At 43.9% G+C, this 20415-nt stretch overlaps 1 protein-coding gene across 2 annotated transcripts in view; it reads right to left on the bottom strand.

Moving 5' to 3' along the window:
- Positions 1-20415, bottom strand: part of LOC146831394 (maternal DNA replication licensing factor mcm3-like) — a 161127-nt gene that overhangs the window by 100703 nt on the left and 40009 nt on the right. For both annotated transcript variants that reach the window (XM_085605693.1, XM_085605694.1), the window contains one exon: positions 15504-15635. In XM_085605693.1, coding sequence (XP_085461819.1) covers positions 15504-15635 — 132 coding nt within the window. The remainder of the gene's footprint in view (positions 1-15503; positions 15636-20415) is intronic.

The raw sequence follows: 20415 nt of genomic DNA, 5'->3' as shown, positions 1-20415 counted from the left end.
CTTATCAGGCTAGTGTGGTGTCTCTGTCATCTGGCGTCACAATATCAGTGAACTGAATTCACGGTATAGCAGTCCGCACTTTTTCGGAAACAAATCCCTCTTGGACTAGAAATTCTAAAAGAGATGGAAGACATGGACGCAAGCCTTCCGTTAGTTCAACTATTAAACAGATAGCGAGTTCTATCTATTCTCACTGCGCTGCAAGCCACAGTATTACTTACCTTTTGAGCAGTCTTTACAAAGTCCTCGGAGAGCTCTCAGTCCGTGCGTCAGCCGCCATTGTTTTGGAATAAGCGTCCCACAGGAAATGGTATCTATTTTTATTTTCACTGGTCGTGTTGTCGCCAGAAGGGAATTCTGGGATGTGTAGTTTCGGCACAGAAACGGGCTGATCCGTATTATGCGCAAATCCTGGGCTGCATTCCGATTGTGTTATAAATCGTTATCGGGTGAATCTCGACTGCAGCGATTCCAAGTTGGTTGTGTGTAAAGAGCCTGACAGACGTGTCGAATGCTCATGAAGAAATGTATCTGGGGTGTTTGGTTTCTATAAAAAGAGGACTAGTCCGCATTACGAGTGTAGCCTTATCAGTAAAACGATTGTGTTGTAAATTATTGTCGGGTGAGTCTCGACTGACAGTTCCAAGTTGGTTGTATGCAAAAAGCCTGAATGGACATGCCAAGTGCTCATGGGAAGTGTAGTTTAATAGAAGTGTGTTGTTGAACCAGCAACACAAAACTTTATCGAAAACAGTGAACAAACTCATTCCAATGCGTGGGTCAGTTCTGTATTCATAATAGGCGGATCGGGCAAGTACATCAGTGGTAGGTACTTTGGCTGCCCCCTGAACGCAATGTGTGCGTATTTACAAGGTCCGGATGTATTGTGACCAAAAACGGCTGGAGAGAATCACAAATTATAGATCTCAGAGATTTCATTCAAACCGTTCACTGACGTATTGAATTTAAGAATGAGCATGGCTTCCCTTTTTAATAGTTTAGCATCGAGGTCGCCCCCTCGGCTGTCTTGTGTAACTTTTGAAATGACAGTCCATTTAACATCTTTTTCTGCGTGGTTGTTAAGATGCCAATGATTCACCAGCGGGCATTTTGCACATTCTTGCGTATTCTCAATTTGTGTTGTTGAATTCTGAGCCTGGCCTCCTGATTTGTTTTCCCGATGTATAGTTTGTCACATGGACATAAAATCCCGTACACCACGAATTTCTTTTTACAATTTGAAAAGGTGTGGTGTTTCCAATGAATTCCCCTGTGGGTGAAATGGTTGCCTTCCATGGTAGACTCACAGCATACACATGTGCCACATCTATGATGGCCTTGAATTGGGGGAAGGCTGAGAAAGCTTCTTATACTCAGGCTTTCAGTTTTTGGAAGTGCGGCTCGCACTATCTGGTTGGCAATGCTTTTGTCTTTTTTGAAAGCAAATAGCGGGGGTTCTTTAAGTGAGGTGTCAAGACTCTTGACCAGATGCCAGTTTTGGGGAAATTATCTTTTTGAACCAATTGGATGTGGGACTGAAAGTAGAAACGCACACAATCCTGTCCATTTTAGATTTGTCCTTTCTCTCTAGGAGTACCTCACGTGGGGTCCACCAGGCTCGTTTGATTGCTTTTTTCAGTAATTTTTTAGGATCGCCCCTGGATAAGAGGTTGGTTTTTAAATTTTCAGCATGAAAAAAGTACTCATCCTTGAATGAACAATTCCGGCGGATTCGCAAAAATTGGCCATAAGGTAAATTGTCCCTTAGGCTCATTATTAAATTCAATACGTCGGTGCACGGTTTGAATGAAATCTCTGAGATCTATAATCTATAATTTGTGATTCTCTCCAGCCGTTTTTGGTCACAATACATCCGGACCTTGTAAATACGCACACATTGCGTTCAGGGGGCAGCCAAAGTACCTACCACTGATGTACTTGCCCGATCCGCCTATTATGAATACAGAACTGACCCACGCATTGGAATGAGTTCGTTCACTGTTTGATAAAGTTTTGTGTTGCTGGTTCAACAACACACTTCTATTAAACTACACTTCCCATGAGCACTTGGCATGTCCATTCAGGCTTTTTGCATACAACCAACTTGGAACTGTCACAGTCGAGACTCACCCGACAATAATTTACAACACAATCATTTTACTGATAAGGCTACACTCGTAATGCGGACTAGTCCTCTTTTTATAGAAACCAAACACCCCAGATACATTTCCTCATGAGCATTCGACACGTCTGTCAGGCTCTTTACACACAACCAACTTGGAATCGCTGCAGTCGAGATTCACGCGATAACGATTTATAACACAATCGGAATGCAGCCCAGGATTTGCGCATAATACGGATCAGCCCGTTTCTGTGCCGAAACTACACATCCCAGAATTCCCTTCTGGCAACAATACGACCAGTGAAAATAAAATAGATACCATTTCCTGTGGGACGCTTATTCCAAAACAATGGCGGCTGACGCACGGACTGAGAGCTCTCCGAGGACTTTGTAAAGACTGCTCAAAAGGTAAGCAATACTGTGGCTTGCAGCGCAGTGAGAATAGATAGTTCAACTATTAAACAGATAGCGAGTTCTAACGGAAGGCTTGCGTCCATGTCTTCCATCTCTTTTAGAATTTCTAGTCCAAGAGGGATTTGTTTCCGAAAAAGTGCGGACTGCTATTCCGTGAATTCAGTTCACTGATATTGTGACGCCAGATGACAGACACCACACTAGCCTGATAAGTAAGACTCCTATTTAGCGTGACCACTGCACTTCTAAGCTTGAAGACTAAAGCTGGTACCTTTACTCACTCCCCTTCCTCGGTTTTTCTTTTTCTTCCCTTGGTGTTAGGGTTTCTGACGAATTTACGTTTCACATTAAAAGCCTCTACTGTGTCCATTCAGGTGTAGGTAAGATGTTAGAATAAGGAGTGTGGTCCTTTTTGATTGAGTTAGGGTCATTTGGTTAACTCAGTTTTGTGTTTGTTTTGTTGCAGACAGTGTTGGTCCTGATGAGAATCCCCTATGCGAAGGGATTCGAAACGCGTAGACCTATCTTCGCTTTTGGCCAATCATCTACTAAACAACCAAATTAAATACAGTTTAATTGTTTTAAACGAGATTTGCTGATGGCCTGATATATTGCTTATATTCAATTGCTAGTTGTTTTTTCCAAACAATGTTTAGTGAGTGTGTTTGAGAAGTGTGTCTGTTTTTGTCTGAGTGATTGGAGTATGCTAGTGATGGTGTCGTTCATATAGGTCTATGTAATGTAAATATTAATGATGTATTGTTTTTTCTATTTGTGAATTGCTATAATTGTGATAATGAAACCGTGCAAAACAATAAGCCAACTTATTGCAGGAAAACAATTCTGATTAAATTCAACGGAAAAAGTGGTTTAGAGTGAACTTGTTTTATTCAGTTCATAGTCAAAATTCTTTTGTAAGTTGAGTGCAGCATTGGCACCATTTCTGTTTTATAAAGAATGCCAGCAAATTTCTCAAGTGGATAAACCACATGTTGTGGGATTGATTTTTATATGCATCTGTGCACCTATTGCAACCTAGGTTTGCAGGCAAAATAATTTAAGGCCAAAACTGTAGTTATAACTCGCAGAATCGCCAGGATTATCATAAATTGGATTTATGAATCTGTAAATTCTGCAGTATGGTAAAATGTCTGCATTCACAAATTTAGGGTTAGGTGTGGGATGCTTGGATGGTCCTATCTGAAAATGGGGTGAGCATCTCAAAGTAGGCTTGAATTTCCCTTTCCCCTGCATCTTAACCGGCGCAATAGAATTGAGAAGAGCCTCTCCCTGGACCTCGACCGGTCTTATATATTTGGATGGAATTTTCTTACCCTATCTCTACCACCTTATAACCTGGAATGGAGTCATAAACCTGCACCCTGATTGGTCATAATTGAGTGATCTCTGCACAAGGGTCTAAAGCAAAGAGGAGATTGCGTTCAAATGCATGCTCTGGGGAGCAGTTCGGAATGACCAGCAGATTTTAATTTTTTATTTGTAAGGGCCTCAAGCGGGGTATTAATCACGTGATAAAACAAGCAAGAGGTGTACGTTTCATCGAGAGGGCTTGTGAAGTTCTTGGAAAGAGTGAACCACGGTAGAAGATGGCTGAGGTCAATAGAAGAGCACACTTGCTCATGGGTGCACGGGCCCTCTGATCTTGGGCTTTCCAGTTCAGAGAAGGCACTGCCTGTTCCTATGTATGCTGCGAGAGCTAGTGCTTAGAAACTGTTTTAAGTGCTAAAAAGAAAACTAAGTTGTATTAGCGTCCGTTTGGCGAGCTGCTTTAGTAGACGTGCGTCAGAGACATTTAGTACTAAGATTAATGGGGACCTGAAAAGAGGGAAATAAACACTGCATTCAATCACATTTCTAAGTACAAGGATATTCAAATACGTTCCGAAGTCCTGCACCTTGGGGGTAAATAAAAGTGAGAACAATGGAGGTTTAACTGATTTGGGTACCCTATCCATCCAACCCATCAAAATAATCTAACTGACATAGCACTTATAGGTTTCAGTTTGAGGCTAGTAAGCCGAAAGTGTGTGATAGATGTATATTGCAAGCTCCGAGCCAGTAATTTTTCTATTTATGGTTAGAACTCGAACCGGAGTTCAGAAACACTTCTAATGAACATATATAATTTGAAAACAAAATGACAGCATACGAATTGTCCAGGCGCAACAACGAGAGTTCCTATACCAGTTTCCAGCTGCTTAGTACTCGCACTACCCGACCCATGCTCTGCTCTCCTCGTGAGCTAACAGAAAACATACTGCTGCGCCGCCTCCGATCAGGGCTCGTGGGCAGTTAGGCATTCACGTGCGACCAAGAGATGTTCTGTAATTATCCAGCTAACATTTTCAAAGTGAATAAAAGAACATGCAGTTTAATATGTGAGCATGCCATAATGTAAATAAGACAAGTCAGTTGTAACAAAATTAAGAACACTTTACCAGGCGATAATGTCACACTCTTGGCTCCCTGTGCTTCCCAACTCTTGTCGACTTCCTTCCTTCCTTCCTTCCTTCCTCCCTCCCTCTCAGAGGCAGCAAAGTACACAATCTACTGGGCATCAGGTGCAGCGCACCCGGTCTACATACCAACGGCCGACATAATTCCTAATGGATTCTTCTCAGAAAATGCGACCATTGGTGCCCCTGGCTGGTTTTGGTGGTGCACTGGCGTGCCGCGGCACAGTTTGGGAACCACTGCTCTAAGTTGTCTCAACTGTTGAAGTTGAAATCAACCTATCTTGTGAGTATCAAATGCTAAATGGATTCAATAGGGACAAAATGATGGTAGACCCAATAGAAGCCATAGCTAGCTGCATCTCTATTTAACTATACCTATATACACACACAGACACACACACACACACACACACACACACACACACACACACACACACATCTACATCTCTAGCTAGCTATATCTAGCTACATCTCTATATAGACATAACAGAGGGGTGGCACACATTCCACTCTACCCCACTATAACGTGGGGCATTAGGCTTCACAACACTATCCTTCATTGTACCACACTCCACTCGTAAATTGTACGATTAGAAAACAATTACACAAGTAAAAAACATTGAAATTCCATGGGGAAAAAACCCCAAAAGATTATAAGGAAAATGTTATTTCTTCCTTGTATAGAAACCAAACTTAAAATACACAAACATTAGAAATTCTAAAGTTCGTTTTATAACAAATTTATAATTTACGCACTTCCTTCATATTATTTTAAGTCGTGCACCTCCGTACACAATTTTGTCACCTCACTCGCCACACTACACTAACTATAACTCTCCACAATACCACGCATTGTGTTCTGAAAAATCATGGGATTTCATAGGTCTTAATCATGGTTATGAACAGTATGATTTTGCATGCTATAACTTATGTAATATGCAAGGGTATAGCTAGAGCATGGGGAAGGAGTGAGTTAGAGTTGATGTAGTGTGGCGAGTGAAGACTGCACGGAGGTGCGCAAGTTACAGTAGTTTGAAAGTGGTGCGATATATATATATATATATATATATAGCCTGGCCAAGATGGCCTAGAGCAGGACGTGCAAATCCCTGAGCTCCAAGCCAGCCCACACAAAATCCTCCTTACATCCTAATCATCATGCCTTCTACCCATATTAAATGACATGCTGGCATGTCCGGCTGCCGTGAGACGCCTTTTGCAGATATTTCGGCCTTGCCTGCGGGATCCTTGACACCACAAGAGGCCTAGACGGAGATGGGGGGGGGGGGGGGGGGGGTCGGTGGACCTGAGGGAGAGGCCCAGATTCCAAGCGAGAGGCTGCTGGGGCTGAAACTCCGTGCTCCTGAAGGTCTTTTCCCCCTTCACCTCCTCCACCCCCCCAGGCGTGTGATTAGCGGGGACCGCGACAGGGTGGTGTGGTGCAGCCGAGACTGAAGGAGGGCCTGGCTGTGACCAACTACTACGGCCTGTTCCTGACCGGGGTGGCGGGTGCATATCAGCAAGGGACCGCCGGCTGCTTGCCGACCCCAGAGTCGGGCAGCGAGTCATAATTGCAGCAGTGGTCGAGACTCTGGAGCGGGGCCCGGCCAGTTGCCTCCCACCGGAGCAGAGAACCAACAGACTGCAGAGGTGAGGAGATGAGGTCGCGGTGTGAGGAGACCGTGCCGGTCGCTGTTGGGGCATGCTGTGAACTGTGTGCCTGACCTTTCTCTCTCGCTCTCTCTCCAGGGTGGAGGCAGGAGAGGTGCCATCCTGCTGCGGTGCTCAGTCGCCCAGTCACTGGCCCACCGGTGAAGCAGGAGTGGCTCGGGCTGCTAGGTGTGCCCAGAGTCGTGTGTGCCTGCTGTCCTGAGGCTGCTAGGATCTACGCGAACAGCGATTGCAGCAGCCTCGGGTGTGATGTCGGGAGAGGGTGACCAGAGTCGCAGCAGTGGAGTAAGACAAGAGTGCTCTAGGTTCTGAACCCCCCCTCCACCCCTCTCTGTGTGCCAGGCAGAGACGGCAAGTGTTAGGCTGGTGTGGTTTGCTTGGAGCACAGAGGGCAATGACACCTCAGACTTATCTGGACCTGCTGCCACCCCTCTTTTCGTACGGACCGGAACCTCCTCGTAGCCTACCGGATGACTGAAGGACCCCCACAGACGTGTTACAGTTCCCCCCTTCCCGTGGCATGGAGGGCCGACGTGCTGGGGACATGGGAACGGCAACACAAGGGAGAGACTCTGATCATGCTACTGAAACATCGTGGCAAATGATGCATCGAACCCACAGAGGGACCGCTTAGTAAGTGATACCCTGCCGAATTGGCATACCTAGCTGATAAACGGGACCTGCTACCACCTGGAATATCAGCCCCTCATTGCCAGTTGGTGGTGACATTTTAACTGCGGTGAGAAATACATGGGGCCCCAGAGATGGTGGATTTGCGTGACACTAGCCCACCCTGTAGAAGTCTGATTTTCCCCAGTAGGACACAATAGCCAAATATAACAATCCCAAGCCTCCTGCCAGGGATGCCTCTCCCGCTTTGCGTGGGTGGCGAGAGACTCCAACGGAACTGGCCACAGTCCATGAACAACGCTGCCCTCCTTCAACCTATACAGTCTTCCTGAGAGATCCTGGAAAGGTGGGTTGGCGAGGTACGGTCTGAGGTTACTCCGCAATGTTGGGGGGGGGGGGGAGGGGGTGTTTGTAGGCAGAATCTCAGAACTAGAAGACACTGTTACTACCATCTGTAAGAACGTTGCAGCCTCCCAGGCCTCTACTAAAGGAATAATGTGGCGGTTGGAAATTGCAGAAAATATAGCCCGCTGCAACAAGCTCCAATTTCTGGGATTTCGCGAAGGGGTGAAGGGCTGAGATATGGTACAATTTCTAGACACTTGGGTTTGCTCTCTCCTTCCATAGGATACATTTTCCTCTTGCTTTGTATCGGGAGGGTCCACCATGCATTAGGAGGTACCCTAACCCGGGTCCAAACCCAGAACAGTCATCACAAGTTTCCTGAACTTTCACAATATATAGACATGATCCTCACTGAGGGGCGAAAACTCTGGGAGAGGAGGTGCGACTTTAGAATCCTGGTATTCCCCGATTATAAAATAGAGGTACAGAAGCAGAGACATCCCTTCGATAAGGTGAAGGCCAGGCTACGGGATCTAGGGATGTGATACAGGATTAGGTTTCCAGCCAAGCTAAAAGTACTATCAGGGGAAATCACACTTCTTTCCAACACCAGAGGAGCCTTGGACCTGGCTTCAAGAACGTCCCAACCTAAGGCATCCACATGAGACTCCTTGACACCCGTCCCTACGTGAATGAGGGAGCTAGACCCAAGTTCCAACGCCGCTCCGAGAAAAGGAAATGAAGTCTGGTGCGGACGATGACCGGCTCATCAACAATACAAATTATTGACCCCAAGCTATCATCAGCCTCATCAGATGTCGAGGGGCCAATATTTGGCACAGGGACAAAACACCGACACAGGCACAGAGAGGGAGCCTCCTTTTAGAGCACCTGGGGGACAGAAGAGAACCCCTGGCCAATGCCATTGTGGCCCTCGTGGGGGACACAAAGGCCCCCACTTCCAACACTGCGAACACTGATCTGCCAGTGACGCCTTAAAAGCAGCTGGACTCTCTATCCAGGGTCAGCGGGGGACATGTGCAAGTCAGCCAGGTGACCCCCCCCCACCCCCTTGCAGTTGACCCTGGAGGCAAGGGATAAACTGCATCAGTTACACGTACTGAATTACTGTTACCAGGGACAGTTGATTTTGCTATGGTTTCTGCTGTTGGATTTGTGGGATTGATTTAGTGGGAGGGCTACAGGCCTCCCCGACTCCCCTGTTGAGCTGTTTGAAGTTCCTTAATGAGAGGTCAATGGGTTGGACTTCAGGGTTTCTAGCTACGAATTTAATTGCAAATGTTTAGGGGTACTGTTTTTCCACAGCTGACCAGCATCATTTCAGAGACCAAGCCTCAAACCAACTTGGACAACATGCTTTCAGGGTGGACCTTTTTTTGGGCCCCGCCCAGATACTCGCACTCCATCGCAGTATAACGCACCGTGGGCCCCGAACCCGGTCCATGAGTTTTCCCATCCTCTAACACAGATAGCTCTATGGTAATGCCTCCAGAAGAGCAGACCATCTCAATTGTGACTTGGAATGTCAATGGCTTGGGTGGTTGGGGGGGGGGGGGTTGGGGAAGGGAAGGACAACATTAATAGGGGACTAGTCTCACAATTTATAAAGAGGCTTCAACCATCCATGGTCTTTCTGCAGGAAACGCACTTTAGGGTGTTGCAATGAAAATTTGAGCCGAGAGGCATACACCACTTTAGTCCATTCAGGTTACACCTTTGAATCTAGGGGTGTCATTATATTGGTTCACAAAAACCCACCTTTTCACAGTTGTGAGGCACTTGATTGACCCTTTGGGCCAAGATTCTGGGGTAAAGGGGGATATGGGGACACAGACGTCACACTGATCAGGGTCTACAGGCCTCCCCGGCTGCAGTCGCCTACCTTGGAGAAGGTGGCCGACAAAGTTTAAGTGGGGGGGGGGGGGGGGGGGGGAAGGGAGTCCTCACATCCACCTTGTGTGGGGGGATTTTAAGGTGTCATGGTGTCAGACTAGGGTAGGACAGGTTTGGCCTCATGTCCACACAACACCTCTTGCAGACTTTACTACCACCCTGGGACTAACTGACCTATGAAGGCGAACACACCCACATGCCAAAAACTACGCTAATTTCTCTTGAGCTCATAAGGTCTAACATTTAGACTACATCCTAGCACCAGCAGGGGAGGTAAGCTCAATACTTGTCAAGAGGTCTTTCTGACCACTCATCTCTACAGATGGGCAATAGTTCTAGGTGTGCAACAAGCTTGAAGCTTAATGCTTGGGATACGAGTGATCATGAGGTAGCAATTGGTCTGAAAGTAGACAGATCTCTACTTTGCAGCAAACAAACTCAGTTACATACAAGATCACATTGTGGGGAGCCTATAAAGCAGTCCTTCGAGATAGGGTGCAAACCCTGGTGGCCCAGAAGGAGAGGGCCTTCTACTCACTAGAGCGGTTATAAGCTCAGTTATTGGAGCTTGAGAGAGCCCTGTGCTCGGAGCCAGGCCCCCTCGGTCCTCCAGCGACTAAAGCTTCTTAAGAAATATTACCGTGCTCCAGCGAAGGACCACACCAAAAACCAAATGCTAGCAACACGTCATAAACCATATGATGCTGGAGAGAAGGCTGGTAGACTATGGGCCTGTCTGGTGAGGAAAGAATTGGAGGGCAGACGGGTGAATCGGATGGTGGGAGTAGGTGGAGGGGCAATTGTTTCAGATGGGGACATAGCAGAGACCTTTGCACACAACTACAAAGACCTATAAACCACTAGATCACTACAACAGGTACGTCCACTCACAACATATCTAGACAAGCGCTATTCCAGTCTTTGATGCAGAGTCCAGTGACACGTTGGAGGCTGAGATCTCACTAACGGACGCCAGGAATACCATGCCCCAACACAAATCCAGCAAAATCCCTGGGCCCAATGAGATTCCTGTGGAATTCTATAAGAAATATGCAGACCTCCTGTCTTCTAGACAAGCTTTTAGAGCAGAGCCAGTGCGGTGCTCGCTCCAGATATACAGAGGGCAACTATAGTGGTTATCCATAAAGATGGCAAGCCTAGGGAACTCTGTGGCTCCTATCCCCGGATTTCTCTCCTAAACACTGAAGTCAAAATACTAGCCACGATCCTAGCCACCGGACTGATACAGGTCATCATGCTTCTGATCCATTTGGACCATTCAGGATTTAGGCCCGGAAGATCCACCCACTACAACTTAAGACGAATACATTTTTGGATTAATGAAGTCCAAGGTAATCAGGAGCCACACGTTTTACTGCCACTCGACACCGAAAAAGTGTTTGATGCTATGCATTGTCCTTTCCTTGAACACACAGTGGTAAAGTTTGGCTTCGGTCCTAGATTTAGAAAATGGGTTCAACTGTTATACCAGAAACAATGGCCTCAGTGAGAGTCAACGGAGTGATGTTATCCGAATTCCACATAGGCCGGAGAACCTGGCAGGGCTGCACCCCCACTCTCCCCTTCCATTTGCCCTTTTCTATAGAATTCACTGGTATGCAAGATCCGTGACCACCTGGAGGTCCGTGGCTTTAGTGTCCAGGGCGAGGAGGATGGAGAGGAAAAAAATCTCCCTGTACACGGATGACGTTCTACTGTACGTTACTAACCCCTCCCTGTCCCTCCCACTACTTTTAGATACTGGATGAGTACGGAAATTATTCCCGATATCGCATCAACTGAGAAATTACTTATCTACATCCCGCAGAATCATATTGCAACTCCTCCACTTCACCATAGCCTGATACATACCACTCTGGGCTTCAAATACCTGGGTATATTTCTGACTCCCCGTAAAAAGCTGTGTCACAAACACATTTTAGGGAGGATTATGCATAACTGCTGAAAGGACATGGCCAGATGGTGCGGAGTGCCCCCCATGGTGCTGGGAAGAGCGGCAGTCTTCAAAATGCCCTCCAAGACACCAATTATCTCATTACTTCCGAGATGTTCACAGCAATAGAAGATCTGCGCACATTACTGTGGTATGGCAAACACCCCAGCATATCCCTAGCCAATACAATGGCTACCCATCTTATCAACGATTGGCGCACCTCTCGAGGGGAGGCTTTTGATGGAGGAACTAGGGAAGGCGAGGTTTCCGCTACATATAGGACTCTTATTAACAATCAAACAGACACTTTGAAGGATCGGAGAGAGAAATGGGTGTCCGACATGGGAGACTGACTAGGAGGTGGCACTAATTCACCCCCAAGAAGCGGCAATAAACGCACTGCTCAGGTTGATCCAGTTTAAAATCTTACACTGAGTCTACTATGATAAGCGCGGATTACATGCCATGGAGAGCCTCTCACCCATGTTGCCCGAGATGTAAAGATGTAATGGGTTCCTTTTTCCATACGATGTGGAGCTCTCCCCAAATATAGGTGTAATGGTGAGCCATTATAGGGGGAAACTCAAGGAAGCGTTTTCATTAGCCCTCCCATTGGACCCTAAATTTATCTTTTTGGGTATTCCCAATGATGTAGATCTACCACAAGCCCAGTTGTTGTTTTGCAACTTAGCCCTGGTGGTAGCCAAAAGAGATGTGGCCCGTCACTGGGGCTCTGCGGGGGGTGGGGGGGGCTCCCATTGCTGGAATGGAAAAACGCATGGACATGTACAGGATTGCTGAGAATGCTACCTATGTCAGCAGGGGTTGTTCCAGAAAATGTCAAGGTTTGACATAGTTGCATATCGTACTATGCCATTGAAGGCTTGGTGGAGGACAGGGCAAAGGGAGGGCATCAGGTGAGAGGCACCATGTACCTTGTTAAGCTTGTGGGTGCAGACTACGTGACCGTTCTTCATTCCCTTGTAACTCTGATGGCGGCTATCAGCTTGTGGGGGGGGTAATAGATGTTGGGTTTGCAAAAGATACTGCGTATTTCTATGCATGTACTTATAGTATACTGTGCAAATGAAAAACGCTTATATATGCTAGGTCACGATTGAAACCTTTATTAAAATAAAACTATATTTAAAAAAAATAACGGATCCTTCTTAAAGCAAAAAGAGGAAATGAAAATAAAGCATGCAAGCTGACAAAGCACCCTGTTAAAATTAGCGAACATATCAGGGCTGTCTCTATAATCTTTACTGGGTGTGATCAAAGCCAAAAACATGACGGTAACACAATATGGCTGCAAAGATTACCAAGTATCATTGGCCATCAGAAACAGTGTAGTGCAAGCTGTTCAAAAGACCTTTTATTCTTCATTTTCACTGAAAGTCCAAATCTGCCTCGCTTCAGCCTGACAAACCAGACTGCTTACCAAGCTGTTCCCATTTTCAATCTTTGACAAAATTGGAAGACGGCTTGCAGGGCTCACGTAGGTGAAATGGTATGAAAGTTGTTCTTGGAAACAAAAAACAAACCTACTTTAATGCCATGACTAAATCTCTGGATCTTTTGATGACCGACCTTTGAGATCTCTCAGCATCAAGGAGCTTTAAGTTCCTAGTGAGGAAACAGGGTCCATGCTTCTTTAGTCTAGACAGTTCAGCATGTTCCCTAACAAAGCACATTACGTTATTGAACCGGCGTGACCAAACTGAAATGCAACCTTACCTGCTTGTAGCACTCCCATTTAAAATAACATGAGATCTTACTAGACTAAGCTTTGGCCTATTCAATCAGGCAACGATGGAAATACGCTCTCCAAACTGCTGCTTTTGCACCTATTGGAAGGAATCGCGGGTCCACGAAATTTGCTGTTGTCATGGCTTAGTTTTCAATAGAACTATCTACATTTTTACTTCCATCTTTTAGAAGTTTATATATTAGATCATACTCACTAGCACTGAAGGAATGTTTTAATCCGACAGATAAGCAATTGGCCAAAGGTTTTATGAAATTTTTCAATGTAGTTCTGGCCAAGCTACCAAAAATAGGCTAGTCATAAATTTGTGTTTTAATTTTTCTTTTTATAAAATTACACATTCAAGATTTTTTTAGTAACTTGATTAATCATTCTTAAATGTTTATTGATTCTATAATGGTTTAGAATTATTAGATGTTTGTAACTGTTCTTATTAGCCATACAATAAATTTCAATATACAGTAGGCGCAGAGTTGAGTGTACTGCTAAGAATTACACTCATCCCACCACTTGCACCAAATTAACCTGCCGAAGTTTCAACCAGGAACACCTGTAGGTAAAAGGTGATTTTTGAAACCTTATGCACCCTGATCTGTTAACCAAATACAAAAATGTGGCTTATGGGTTGACTAGGTCAAGGCTAAAAAATGGGGGCTTTTCTATTTTTAGGACCTGTATCTGCCCCTGTGCTACTCTCCCACATGTTTACTGGTTGTATATTTCAGTGCCTTGCATCTGGCAGCAGTCACCACAACAAATGTTTCCATTGCACCCAATAAGTTTGCTTGGGTTTTTTGACCCTACTTGGATCCTCAAACCCACTTTGGACCCAGAAGAAAAATGCCTTACAGAAAAAGGAAAAAAAAAAAAGTACTTTTCTTTTTTTCTTTTTTTTTTTTTTTTTAAACGACAGACTTTGCAAAATATGGTGGACTACATTTCAGGATATCCACACTTAATTGCATTGCTGAAACTATGTAGTAGATTTAAAATAAAATAGAAGCTTAACCTCATTCAAGTTTTGCGAAAAATCCATTCAATTGTTTCTGAAAGTTCAATAACTTATTTATTCAACCCCCCTTATTTGATTGACAAAACTCCAAGATCAATTCAACGTGGAAGAATCAAAGTTCTGTGCCATTTCATCAAATGGCTTGAACATTCACAATAGAAAAAAACTGCCATTCCTACAGAGTGAGTGATACAAATATCACTACTAAATAGATCCATAGTGAGAACAATCTTACTGGCTCCATGAGTGTGAAGTGAGAGCTTTAACAGCACATCCGATGGGACTTTCCAAATGAAGTGCCACCCATTTCATATGAGCTTTACATCAAATCATGATAAATTAGGTTCCATTCAGTTACCTTAGTTTTACAATTGGGAGAGAACCCGGAGAAGCTAGCCTTTTAAGAGTCATGACTTTCATCAGTACATAAAGATACCTGGTTTAACTTTCTAGGAAACCCGTTTACTAGTGGTTACAGAACTTTATGGAGCTTCTAAAATGTTCTCTAGATTTCAACTCACCACTCTCAATCATATTCACAATGTAGTCGAGGAATAATCAAAGCTTGATTCCCATGAATGCTGTTGGTTGGAACAGCAAAGTCATTCAACAGACTCTTCCCTCCAAAGCAAGCAGGTTTACGTTCAGAAAACAAACATCGGATGATTAAACACCTGAAATGCATGCGTTTTTGGAACAGTATTTTAAAGGAGGAAGTTCACAATTTCCCTGCATTGTCCATCCTATCTATATTGAAGTAATTGGCCCTGGACATTGAGTGGCCATTTTAAGATAGGTCCTGAAACAATCCTTCTGTGCTTCCAGTGGTATGAGCAGACACTTTAGACTAGCTTATCTATTTTACTGCCGGAATACAGGAACCTAGCATTAATGCTACAGCAGGAAATGCACTCCCCGGTCCTCTTCATAAAAAGTGTATTCTAAACCAGAAGACCAAGTAAACCATGCTGTCTCGAAGGGTTTTGTAACCCATTTATCTACAATAGCTGCCAGAAATAATTTAAGGGAAATTGTGAACGATTCAAATATTGCAAGATTCTCATTTTATGCGATTGCAAAAGTGGCAAAATGTATTTTACACTTGTGGCGATAGTCCTCCTTCCAGAGTAATGCATTAACACAACTGTTCTTAAATGTTTCTCAAGGTCATTTTAGGTCAACAAAACTGTATTTACCAGTTTCCTGGTCAGTAGTAACAGCAGCCGTCAATCCTACTCCAGATGATCCCCTACCAGTGGTAGGTATAGCTCTTGGAGCTGTATGCAGCACATATCGAAGAAGCTGAGACTTTGCAACGGAAGGATCACCTTTGAATAAAAATTACAGTTCAGTTATAAGAACAGGACCTTTAAAATTTTACTGCAAGACAACTAAATTAATTCTACCCACCAACAAGATTGGAGCACAGGTTTGAGTCATAATATTTGATCCTATATGTAGTTATAATACTGCTTAGTGATCAACCAACTCATGCACTTCATCAAACCGGATTACTTTAAACTATGAGAGATTTGCCAGAGTGGAGTGCTCCAGAAGAATCATACATTTGGCAACAATAAAAAATCATGCAAAGGAGAAAAAATATAATACTGAACTGTAAAGGTATTATAACGTTAATTTTAACCTTGTAGGTATTCGACAAGGCAAATGCAAGCAACATTTCACCGCCTACACCTTGAACCGTTTTCCCACATGAAACACCTGAGAAAATGGGGTAACAAATATGAAACTGCCTGTCAATCTGTGTGTGTGTTCCCTAAATATGACATACAATTGACCACACCCAATTGGCTTATTAAACTTTTGCCTCAATAATTTAGCAAAAGCCATGCAGGAGTGTCATGCAAATTAAATGTCACTTGTGGACAGAGGTTTAGATTTACACCATCTGCTTGTGTATCTCGAAAAACAGGTTTACAGGTCCACCACTGTGGTCTAACTATCAGCAGCCTAAAACCCCATAGTAACACTTGTCAGAGGAAAGATTTCTGGCTTGCAGTAAAGCAAGTTTATTTCATGGTGGTCACTCTTAAGTGTGCCTTGTAACCCACAAAGCTTGGTACTTTATGTAGCAAACATCTGACATGCTAAATGTTAAGAACAACATACCAAACAGTTTCCAATAGCAAGATAGCCGTTTTACTGTGCATTTAGAATATAAGGCTTTCATGTGAAGATGGCAAGTTGAGACTAAAAGTGAAATATGCACACTTAAAAAAGACAGAAAACAAATCTAATTTTTAAATATTTCTTTAATAAATACCAAGTCAGTGGACACCAAGATGGTGACCAATAACTATATTCGAAAAGGTAGCTATATAAAATACTTTGTGCTGCCTATAGACTTTAGCAGCAATTAATTCAGTTCTGTTGGGCTTCCAATTAAGCCTTGATGAAGCTTGAAAAGGTATTCTTGCCAGAAGACATAGCTAGGAGCAAAGAGGCTGGGAAGTGGGTGATCCCAGTCATCTCTTAGAACACAGCTTTCTGTAGTGGTCAAGTATCTACAAGGCATCACAAAGCACCAGGCTGGATTTTGTCCTCTTCATATACCGATACTGAACAGGGTTGTTTGTTGGAGGCTTCTGAATGGGGGAACCTCACATACCTGTGTCCCTACTTTCTGTAGGTGGATATGGGGGGGGGGGGGGGGGGTACGACAACTCGTTTCAAGAATAGTCATTTTCCAGGGCATGGGGGGGCGGGTTCAGAACTAATTACAACAGGGTAAGCCCTGGGATGAGTTAAGGAGCTCTGAACACAGATTGTAGGGTCTTATCCTGAACAAAAGCTTCTGGGATAGTTTGCAGGTAGGCACGCAGACAGGAATTTACACAAAGGCGTGATGGCTAGCCTGTTCGAATCCTGTAGGGATTGTGTGCACTTGTTGGCTAAGAGCACAGAGTGCAAAGGACAACCCACCACCACCTCATAAAAACTTGTGGGTCTTGTGGAAAATCAAGAGGTAGGCAGTGGCTGAATCTGCATTTGAAGAGGACCTAGTGGTATCCGGCTTTCTTCTGGAACCCAAGGACTGGAAATTATTTCTCTGTCTGTTGACTGGGTTCTCGCTTACCTGTGGGACACAGAGCTGAAGGAGTATTCCTGCTTTATGGGAGAAGTAACAGACCCAGACGTATATGGGGTCCACTGGACATTGTAAGGAGCTCTTGCTGGAGACTGACCTGGGTAACATTTCCAGCAACAAAGTGGGACTTTGTCATTTTTTGGCCTCTTGAGAACCTAGATAAGGCACCAAAGCTCACAGAGAAAGATCAGACCTTGCCAGTTTGTCACACTCTTTTCTTTCAAAGTAATAAACTGCCACTAGACTACTGAAAAGTAGTAGCTAAGCCCACATTCTCCTGTGTACAGCCTTTTGCCTTGCCCACTGGAGAACTAAGAATACCAGAACAGTGACCAAGACTGAACACAGGACAAGATAGTTAAGACAATCCAGCGACAAAGACCTCAAAAGCTACAGAACCTAGCTCTGTTCGACAGCTTTTGGTGCCAAAACCAAGGGCTCAGTGAGAGCTCAGATCAAGTATTAACTATGAGGGAAACACCAAGCTTTAGCATTCTGCCTTGCACTGCAGTAAGAGTGGCTTCCAAAAAATGACAAGTTAAGAACTGTGGCCTGGAAGACTTGACTAAACCCCTGATCCCCACTCCATCATAGGCAGCTTGAAAATGTCTAAGTTTCAGTCAAACACAACTAGTGTCTTTAATTGGTGTTCTTTTTTTCCATTGCACTTTTGATTGGAACCTCTGAAAATTTATATCTTGTTTATCTTAATTCGATTGGAACCATTTCTCTGTCATCCTGATCATTACATTTTTCTTTTTTTAACAAGTTGGCAAAGTGCTCTTATTGTGCTAGTTAACAATATTGCTTGTGATTCCTTAATAATTTCACACATTTGTTCCCCTCAGGAAACATCTGCTGCGTCTGCCTTAACTACTAGAGGTTGAACAAGGTTCTCAATGAACTCTGTTTTGACCCACTATATTGCTTGCATTGGTAGGGTTCCATCTTCCCAAATTAATGTTTTAAAATCTCACAAAGATCATTCATCTGTCTTGCATATAATCGCCATCAAGGAGGCTCTCAATACCTTTAATGTATTCATACTTTGACCACGTACTTTGCAAAATTGGAGAGAGCAATCTATTGCACACTCCCCAAAAATGACTTTATACCACCATTATTTGACCAGTACATAAAGTTATTGCTGCTTTGTTCATGCACTGATGAATAATTCCAATACATCTTTCCTTGCACGACAGTTCAGTATAGTCTCCATTAACTGGCTATGCTGTGGTCACTGGAGTGGATGTTTGACACTATTGATAACTTAAATACCATTTTAAATATTTGCTTTCGAAACATTCTACATATACACAAGTTCCCATTTGGAATAAATGATGGCCCTATTAGGTTACATGATAATAAAAAAAGGACCAGGGAAGATTTAGGCAGGGTAACAATTATTAACCAATTCTAAAGACCATACTATATAATCGGTCATGTTATTTAATTCAGAAGGCATTGTATACAAGTTCATCAAGTTGCAGCTGGTACATTACCCTAAACCAGGACTACGCGTTTCTATCTGCGAAAACTCTGCCATTTACTTAAGGTTAAGATTTAATATTCTATTTTGTATAACTTGGGTTTTTGACATGGGTCATTGGCAGTTTTAGTAATTTTTTTTTGTATACAATTTCAGATTTACCGGTTACTTCCAAGTAGCATCCAATTTGGTCCCCAAAATCAATGAGAACTTGATATTGCAAACATAAATTTAAACTGTTTTCACGATTCCATCGCCAGCATACACATTTAGAGCTCAATAAGCGAATATGAACATATTACTCAATCTTATTTTTACAGATATGCAGCTATCTTAATTATGCCCATGTTTAATTTGGCAGCTAGGTTTTTCCTCTAGTACATACTGATTTCTCACAGCCCCAAGACACCCCAAAATGTCCTGACAAAAGTGCTTTGTTGGCTTCCTTTTTATTATTTTCCAGTTTTGACAAATGGTACATTTCGGAAGCGCCTACTGTACAGAGATATGGTTTTGCCCTTTTCATACTGGAAAGGATTGAACAGCTGGGACCAGTCACCATTTTTATTTAAGAATAGGGACACAAACCAATGGTTCAATACTAGCAGCCGGTGTGTCGATAAAGTGGCAGAGAAATGGGAACTAAAGGACGAAAGACGAGAAAAAAAAAAAAAAAGAAAAAAACACACAATCACTTACCTGCCGTACTTCTCTCCACTGCAGGCACAGCCCCCCCCCCCCCCCCCACTGCGGCGAATCCAGACACTGCTTTCATGCTGCTGAAAGCAGCGTCAGGATTGGCCTGAGCGCCAATGATTTCCACTCCCAGTTAGACTTGAAGCCTGTGCCTGCTCTCTCCAACCTGGCAATGTAGCTCAGGGTTGAGAGAGATTCAGAACACATGACTATTTAGCTGTCCTGAGACGGCCAGCCAGACTGTCATGCGCACTGAACATCAGTCTGCCTTGCCCGTGGCCCTGCCCTAAAGCATCAGCTCCAAGAGCAAAAATAAAACTATAATAAACAAGGGTTTGTTTTATTTTTAATTTTTTTGGGCTGCTGGCCGGTGGGGCGACGGTCCTCCACCATAGCGGAGTAGCCACCATTGTGTTATAATTTCTTGACTAGACAGTAGCTACTGGGCCTTGGTTCGTGATGGGTAACACTCCTACCCCAGGGGCCGCATTATACATGTGGCGCATTTTAAAAAGGTGCACCCAGTGCAATAAAGGAAAAGGAGCCGCATTACAGGAAATATGCTGCCGACAAGGCAGCTGCGAACTGGTGCTGCCCCCTGGGCAGCGCATTCACATGAAATATGAAGCAGCTGCTTTAAAGCCGCTCCGTTTTTCACTGTACAGGCTGTAACACATGCGTGAAAATATAACCTGGCCCACTAAAATATTCTGCACAAAAAGGTGCAGTTCACATAGAACGTTATCATGTCTCAAGTTGTGAAGAGATGAATCGCTTCCTTTTAGTGGATACATATGTAAATGTACTATTAAGG

Source organism: Triturus cristatus, chromosome 5_1 (assembly GCF_964204655.1).
Source record: "Triturus cristatus chromosome 5_1, aTriCri1.1, whole genome shotgun sequence".
Classification (NCBI taxonomy): Eukaryota; Metazoa; Chordata; class Amphibia; order Caudata; family Salamandridae; genus Triturus; species Triturus cristatus.
The sequence above is the reverse complement of the archived record's forward strand: the minus strand, read 5'-3'. Positions and strand labels throughout refer to the sequence as shown.